A 7,932-nucleotide genomic window follows, 5' to 3' on the forward strand; every position below is an offset into this window, starting at 1 on the left:
GCAGGAAGTCTCTTAGGACAGGGCCAGACCGGGGCCCTAGGGTGTGCTCAACAGAGGGATAAGGGAACTTTGTCCATCCTAGTCTGCGTTATCAAAACACTAGCTTCTCTCTGTATCACGCGTTTCTTCTAGAGAATTCGGCACTTTAAGGTAAATCTGCAGCCCCATGTTTGCTTTCTAACATTTTAACAGGCGCAGTTGCAAAGGCCTAATTCCGTCCTTGCCCGGGTAGGTGCGGGTAATTAAATGGCTGGGTGCAGGGCAATGCTGACTCACTGTGCCTACATTTTAACAGCTGTTTGTTTCTCTCCCGGAAGACTCCGAACATAAACACCTTGAATTTATAGGTAGCATTTAGAACTGCAAATAAGTTCTGGTTTCTCATTTTTGTTTCCAATCTGTGTGTTCTTTGAGGGCATCAAACCATCGCAGTTTTATCAGCAAAGTGGGCATCTCTACCCCTCTGGTGAGGTGAACTGCTCTGGCGTCAGTGTGTGGGTTACGCGTTTGTCGTTGTGCATTTGAATGGCTCATTTCACTGATATCAGATGCTGAGAAAGTGTCCCTCAGCAATGAGTGTTCCGTCGTGGTTGAATTTAGACACCACACAAACTGGGATGTGGCTGACCGCACCATGACATGAATTCCAGGGACCTAAAAAGGAAATAATTTAAAACTAAACAAAAACCTCCCATCATGTTTGCACCAAAACATTGAATTGGTTGAAGAGGAATCTGAATGAATGAGACACAGCAGTGGGCCGAGCATCTTGGTGGCAGTTGGTGACATGTGCACACCTCACACGGTGGGGACAAAGGTACCCCTCTAAATACCCGTGGTCTGAGACTGCCATTCCCAGTGCCTTGTATTTGCCACAGCTCCTTACAGACACAGTCACGGAAGCATCTCAGCAGCAGGCAAGCCCCCACGCATCCTCATCGGAAGGAGAGGGCTCCCCCTGAGCCGTTGGGCTGGCTGTGGGGAACCTGGGACTGACCCCATTCTCCTGACTTCTCACCCAGTGATCTCGAAATGCCAGCAAGCAGCTTGCAAAGCACATTCTTTACAGCTGTTAGAAAGGTCTCATTGCTCAAGTGGAATCTAGAAAACCGCCAGGTCCCCTCCCCTCCGCATACGCTCAGACTTGCAAGGGCAACAGAAAGTGGTATTAGACTCCGGGAGTAACTGCACCAGGCCCAAACTTCTTGGAGAACCCACAGAAGGTTCCAGAAAAGACTCCTCACAAGGGACAGTCTGGTGTGGTGCTCCTGTGCCAATGCTCCCTCTGCTGCCCACCAGCCAGGTAGCTGGGAGTAGCCACCCGCCCTCTCTGTGCCTCAGTCTCCTTGTCTGCATACAGGGTTGTTCGTGGGCTCCCCCTCAGAGGGCGGCCATGATGCAAAGTGCTTAGAACTGTTGTCAGCATCCACTCGTTCGGCGCCTGCTCTCTGCCAGGCCCTGTACACACAAAGATGAACGAAACACACTGCAATCTCTGCCCTCACGGAGTTTACATTTGGGGTGGGGGTGGGGGCATGCAGTGGACACTCAGTAAGGTTATTAGCCCCCAAGTAGGTCAGGGCTCTGCTAAGAAGCCATGCGTTGGCCCCCATTCAGGTGCATTCCCCCTGACCTTTGACTGTGCGGTGACACCTCACCACTATAATGTTTTGATGACCAGCAGCCATCAGTACGTGCTGCCAGCAACCCTTGACATCCAGGAGTTGTCCCACCGGCCTGGGCTTGATCCCACCGGCCTGTCAATGGAAGGGCGATGTGTTTTGCATCAGCAGGGAGCTGGGTCAAAGTTTAGCCAATCAACGGTTGCATAAGGACTTGCTATGGCTGGCCTCGGGGTCAGAGGCCTCCCGGCGTTCATTAACAACGACGTGTTCAATGATTATCTCCCGGGGATTTATGGCGGTGGACCCGTCCAAAGCACAACTGGCAGTGGCTGTGAGCCAAAGACCAGCCCCTGACGTCAGAGACAAGCCTCCCTGGGCGCAGCCGAGGGCAGGGCCTTTCTCCTCCTCAGGATTTAAGGCCAGGAGGCTCGGCTGGCCACCAACACAAGCAAGGCCATCCTCCTGGGAATGCGCGCTCGCCAGCGGGAAGAATCCCGAAAGAAACCCTCGGATCTCTCATTGAGATCATCCAACAAGAGGAGAGGTAGGTACAGCCTTTCACCTACATTTGTACAAATTACAGCGATAACACAATCTCAGTTTCTTTTTTCCCTGGAGCTGTGACTGTCTGGAGGGGTGCAACCCAAACAAAGCACGTGGAGTTGGTTTGAGGGCATCTATTGTCGCTTTTGTTCAGGATGCCTGTGCTTTCCATTTCAGGGAACCTTGACGTCCGTGCCCCTTAACACAACCCTGCAGAAATGCCTCCCCAGCACCAAAAGGGCCTCAACTCTTCAGCCAAAGTTGTCCAGGGCACCCTGGACAGCCTGCCCCAGGCAGCGAGGGAGTTTGTGGAGAGCAGCGCCAAGTTGTGCCAGCCTGACCAGATCCACATCTGCGATGGCTCTGAGGAGGAGAACCGGCAGCTGCTGGAACACATGGAGGAGCAGGGGGTGATCAAGAGGCTGAAGAAGTATGACAACTGGTAAGCGCAGCCTCTGGCCCGGCGCCCATGCCTTCCCCTCCACCCGCTTAGCGCTGCTGGAAAGACGGGGACGAAGAGCCCTCGGGAGGGTTGCAAACTCTCGGACAACTTAATAACAGCCAGAACCGTACAGACTTTAATTTAGTGACATCCATAGAGCAGCCCAAGTCTCCCCTGAGATGGCACAGACAAATGCTCTCTGCAAACCGGGTCTCTGAGAAAAATGAAAGTCAGAGAGGCCCTGTCCCAGAGACCAGCTCCTGGTGGGGGACCCTGTCTGACGGGGTCCCAGTGGGTGTGGGTGTCCACATTCAGGGAACAACTCAGTGTGCTCAGCACCCCCGGGTGTAGGAAGAAGGTGATAGTGAGGAAAGTGGGCCAATCCTACATGGGGCCGGGCCGGGGCAAGCCGGCCCGCAGGTGCCATGCAGAACAGAAGCGCTCCTTCTCCATTCCTCATATGTGTATTTTTTATTTTTGCAGCTGGTTGGCTCTCACTGACCCCAGAGATGTGGCCAGAATTGAGAGCAAGACGGTCATTATCACCCAGGAGCAGAGAGACGCAGTGCCTATCCCCAAAACCGGCCTCAGCCAGCTGGGGCGCTGGATGTCTGAGGAGGACTTTGAGAAAGCGTTCAACGCCCGGTTCCCAGGGTGCATGAAAGGTGAATAAAACACTTATTTGATTGGGCAAAACCAAATAAAAGCAAGAGCAAGCCTTTGCTTATTATGTCCATCCTAATAGTAAGAGTAAAGGAAACTCATATGGCCTCAGGACCTTTAAATTCCATACGTGAAATTGGCAATGTATTAAAAATGTACATCTCAGTTCTGGTTTTACAGATTGTCTTATACGAACATGAAAACGATTTCTGTGCATGCAGATTTGAGATGGCTTGGTGGAACCCAACTGCATATTTAAGGAAACCCATTTCACCATTCGCTCACTTTCCAGTGGACTCTTCTAAATCAGGGGGCTGGGGCAAACAGAGCGCGACGTTGTTAGTGGGAGACCGTTAGAACGAGTCCACCTAGGAAAATGACGTTAGTTGTTTGTGAGTCCAGAGTCATTTCTTAGCAGTTCCCTCTGACTGGCCCCACAGGTCGCACCATGTATGTCATCCCATTCAGCATGGGGCCCCTCGGCTCCCCTCTCTCAAAGATCGGCATCCAGCTGACGGACTCGCCCTACGTGGTGGCCAGCATGCGCATCATGACGCGGATGGGCACGCCCGTGCTGGAGGCACTGGGCGATGGGGAGTTTGTCAAGTGTCTCCATTCCGTGGGGTGCCCTTTGCCTTTAAAAAGTAAGTGTATTATTTCAAAATCAAAAGCTAGCATTTTAAAAAGTAGGCTTAGCCTCAACCCCCAGACCTGTGCTCCTGGGATCCCCAGGCGGGGACGCGGTACACTAACATGGGATGTGTCCTCCTGCGCAGAGCCTTTGGTTAACAACTGGGCCTGTAACCCAGAGCTGACCCTCATCGCCCACCTGCCTGACCGCAGAGAAATCATCTCCTTCGGGAGTGGCTACGGCGGGAACTCGCTCCTTGGAAAGAAATGCTTTGCTCTCAGGATGGCCAGCCGGCTGGCCAAGGAGGAGGGGTGGCTGGCAGAGCACATGCTGGTAAGATGCAGGAAATCCTACATGTGCATGGTAGAGGGTCGGGGGCCTGAGGCAGGGAGGCGGCAAATATATACGGCATTATAGTTGCCATCGGGAGAGACCCAATATGCCCCAAGGACAGATTTGGGAATTCCATTGATAATTATGAATGCACTAATGTATGCCCCTTTGGAAGGACCTCAAACACCAACCATGCAACCAACAGAGATCCTTTGGACTTCATTATCCAAAATGCTCATTTTAATGTCAAGAAATAGATCTTGGACACCCCCTTTTGGGGGCTTCTGGGCACACTGCTAGACTGCAGTACTGGCGGGAGGGGAGGCGAGAATGAAGAGCTTCAGGAGGGATGTTGTCTCCAACAGATCCTGGGCATAACCAACCCCGAGGGCCAGAAGAAGTACTTCGTGGCAGCCTTTCCCAGTGCCTGCGGGAAGACCAACCTGGCCATGATGAACCCCAGCCTCCCGGGGTGGAAAATAGAGTGTGTAGGTGACGACATCGCCTGGATGAAATTTGACCAACAAGGTGACCCTTTTGGCCCAACTGCCGGCAATAATAATTGGACCTAAGTGAATTTCTGGCTTTCAAAACATACCAAATTCTCCTAAATCCACAGTGTTTGAATTTTCAGATCAGTTATTTCAGATCTTACAAAGCCTTAGAATTATGTATTCTGTAAGCACTCTTTAATTTAATATTGAATCCGGACTGAAATGGGGCCATATGTTATTGTTTGTTTACATAAATTTGTTAAAATAGTATTGGTGGAAAACTGATGAGCAAGAAAGAGTTGAAAAAGTGTCAAAGTTGAATGTAATAATAAAAGAGAAACATATTCTAGGGAAGAGAAAAAAAAGATTTGAGAATTTGGTATAACAGTTAGCCTGGTGAGTTATAAGAATATACGTTATGCTCTGCTTGGCGTTCATTTCTACTCCTCTGGTTTAAAACTTTCCAGGTAACTTAAGGGCTATCAACCCCGAAAATGGTTTTTTTGGTGTCGCTCCTGGAACCTCTGTGAAGACAAACCCCAACGCCATGAAGACCATCCAGAAGAACACCATCTTCACCAACGTGGCCGAGACCAGCGACGGGGGCGTGTACTGGGAAGGCATCGACCAGCCGCTGGCCCCGGGCATCAGCCTCACCTCATGGAAGAACAAGGAGTGGACCCCCGAGGACGGTGAGCCCCCCCGGAGGCCCCGGGGCTCCAGCTGCGGGGGTTCCTTGTTGGAACCAGAGACTAAGGGGCCTCTCCTCTCTTGCTGTTGTAGGGGAACCTTGTGCCCACCCCAACTCGAGGTTCTGCGCCCCTGCAAGCCAGTGCCCCATCATCGACCCTGCCTGGGAGTCTCCGGAAGGCGTCCCCATCGAGGGCATCATCTTTGGAGGCCGCCGACCTACTGGTGAGGCCCTCCTTCATTCAGTGTGGGGGCATGGGTGTGTTGGCCACTGAGAACATTCGTGGATCGCTCCTTTTCCACAACCTTGTCAGAGGGTGCCAAAGATCTCCAGCTTCCTTTCCAAAACTCCAAGATAACTGGGGAGCTCAGGAGTAGAACCAACATTTCTGGCCACCTAGAACCTTTCTGGATCCCTGATGTAATGTCACTTTCTCCGGTCTGACTGTGCTGCGTGGCCCCGGAGGTGTGACTGGCTCAGCAGGTTTCGGCACTCTACCTTGGGAACGCAAAGTTAGCTCAGTTGGGGGGTGCCTTCTGCCGCATGCTTCCGTGTTGTGAGACGACATTGCTGGCCGAAGGGTCTGAGTGTCAAAGCTTTTAAGGGACATTACTTTCTTCCTGCTAAAGGTGTCCCTCTGGTCTACGAAGCTCTCAGCTGGCAGCATGGAGTGTTCGTGGGGGCGGCCATGAGATCGGAGGCCACGGCAGCTGCCGAGCACAAAGGTAAATCAAAGTCTAGATCTGAAGCCACCAATGAGGATGATTGGCATGCTCTCTGTCTCTCTCTGTCTCTGTGTCTCTCTGCATCTCTCTCCCTCTCTGTCCTTGTGTGTGTATATATATAAAGTGAAAACCAGGCATGCTTATGTCAACAATAAATGGTGCCAATGTTGTCCCATGAGAGCATGGCTCACCCACAGAGGCCCCCTCTCTGTTGCTAGGCAAAGTCATCATGCACGACCCCTTTGCCATGCGGCCCTTCTTTGGCTACAACTTCGGCAAATATCTGGCCCACTGGCTCAGCATGGCCCAGCGCCCAGCAGCCAAGCTGCCCAAGATCTTCCATGTCAACTGGTTCCGGAAGGACAAGGAAGGCAAATTCCTCTGGCCGGGCTTTGGAGAGAACTCCAGGGTGCTGGAGTGGATGTTCAACCGGATCAACGGGGAAGCCCGCGCCAAGCTCACGCCCATAGGCTACGTCCCTGAAGAGGACGCCCTGAACCTGAAAGGCCTGAGGGACGTCAATGTGAAGGCGCTCTTCCATATCTCCAAGGAGTTCTGGGAGGAGGAGGCGGAGGACATCCAGAAGTACCTGGAGGAGCAAGTTAACGCCGACCTCCCCTACGAAATCGAGAGGGAGGTCCTCGCCCTGAAGCAAAGAATCAGCCAGATGTAATCAGCCCCCAGAGCTTCACCTGTAAGAGCACCCCCCTTTCCAATCCATACGATGGACGGGGAGCAAGAGAGAGGAGAGCTTCCTCAATTGACACCGCCCGCAGCACGCTGATGACCACGGCGCCGGGGAGATGGAGAGACTGGAGTTAATTCTTTAGATGAGACCGCAGAGAACAGGCTAGTCACTGCGAGATGGGGAAGGGAATCTTAGCATGTCTCCAAAATTCACTGTCTAACGCACATTTGTTCAACCCTGAGGGCACTCAGGCATTTCGTGGTTTTTGTTTTTTCACTTTAGCTATATCAGTTAGCTGGAATGCACAGAAAAAATACTTGAGCTGTATATGTGTGTGTGTGTGTGTGTGTCTGTGCACGTGTGTCCATGTACTGTTATCTAAAATATGTTGGATACCTTTGGAAAAATCTTGGGCAAGATTACCTACTAGCTGTTGCTGGAAAGAAATGTTGCTTTCTTATTAATATGTATATTTAAATTATTTTTATAGACCATTGTTTCTTACCTTTACGTAATTTCAATTTTTTCCCTTAACACCTCTTGGAAAAATTACAAAATAAACTTTTATAGAAAAGATGGATGTGTTTTGCTTGGTTTTTCTTAATTGAATCACCAAGAAGAGAGATCTCTGATGAAACACCTTGTGATCTGAATCCCCCCCCAGAGAACGTGGGGACATCGGGGGGAGAGTTGGGCGGACGGAGGAGCAGAAAGGAGCAGGAGGGGAGGTATGAACAGAGAGGACGTCTCCAGAAACAGACATGGTGCCACGCTTTCGGTTTTCTGAATTAACCACTCATTAGCACCCAGAAGCCACTAGCTATTGTTTGTTAACAATTCTACAAACTTTTAAATGGTGGGTCTTGTGTAACTGGAGTGGGAGAGTTTAAAATGCGCTTTTTCACAAAAACTTGGGTCTGGGGGCTTGGCCTTCCACAAGACTTGCCTCGTGGCCAGTTTCACAGCCTTTTGTCAATAAACTCTTTCTTGAGCAGCACCTTTCTCAGCGTCACCCACAGGGGAAGTGGGTAGAGAGAAAAGTATCCTTCAGGAGGATCAGCCAAAGGGGTCCCCACGGCTGAAGCATTAATTGCACA

At 51.2% G+C, this 7,932-nt stretch overlaps 1 protein-coding gene across 1 annotated transcript; it reads left to right on the plus strand.

Annotated features, from left to right (window-relative positions):
* Positions 1-2,030: 2,030 nt before the first annotated feature.
* PCK1 (phosphoenolpyruvate carboxykinase 1) lies at positions 2,031-7,405 on the plus strand. The gene is made up of 10 exons (XM_046679400.1): positions 2,031-2,169; positions 2,346-2,610; positions 3,094-3,275; positions 3,714-3,917; positions 4,050-4,237; positions 4,603-4,765; positions 5,199-5,423; positions 5,515-5,646; positions 6,052-6,147; positions 6,366-7,405. The coding sequence occupies exons 2-10, from the start codon at positions 2,387-2,389 to the stop codon at positions 6,818-6,820; spliced, it is 1,869 nt and encodes a 622-aa protein (XP_046535356.1). The 5' UTR covers positions 2,031-2,169; positions 2,346-2,386; the 3' UTR covers positions 6,821-7,405.
* The last annotated feature ends 527 nt before the right edge of the window (positions 7,406-7,932 follow it).

Source organism: Equus quagga, chromosome 12 (assembly GCF_021613505.1).
Source record: "Equus quagga isolate Etosha38 chromosome 12, UCLA_HA_Equagga_1.0, whole genome shotgun sequence".
NCBI lineage: Eukaryota > Metazoa > Chordata > Mammalia > Perissodactyla > Equidae > Equus > Equus quagga.

Excerpts from the sequence above, each read along its gene's own strand:
- PCK1 (XM_046679400.1), top strand. The coding sequence starts at position 2,387 with ATGCCTCCCCAGCACCAAAAGGGCCTCAACTCTTCAGCCAAAGTTGTC. Across the intron at positions 4,766-5,198 it reads GATGAAATTTGACCAACAAG|GTAACTTAAGGGCTATCAAC; the intron begins GTGACCCTTTTG and ends AAAACTTTCCAG. Across the intron at positions 6,148-6,365 it reads GGCAGCTGCCGAGCACAAAG|GCAAAGTCATCATGCACGAC; the intron begins GTAAATCAAAGT and ends CTCTGTTGCTAG.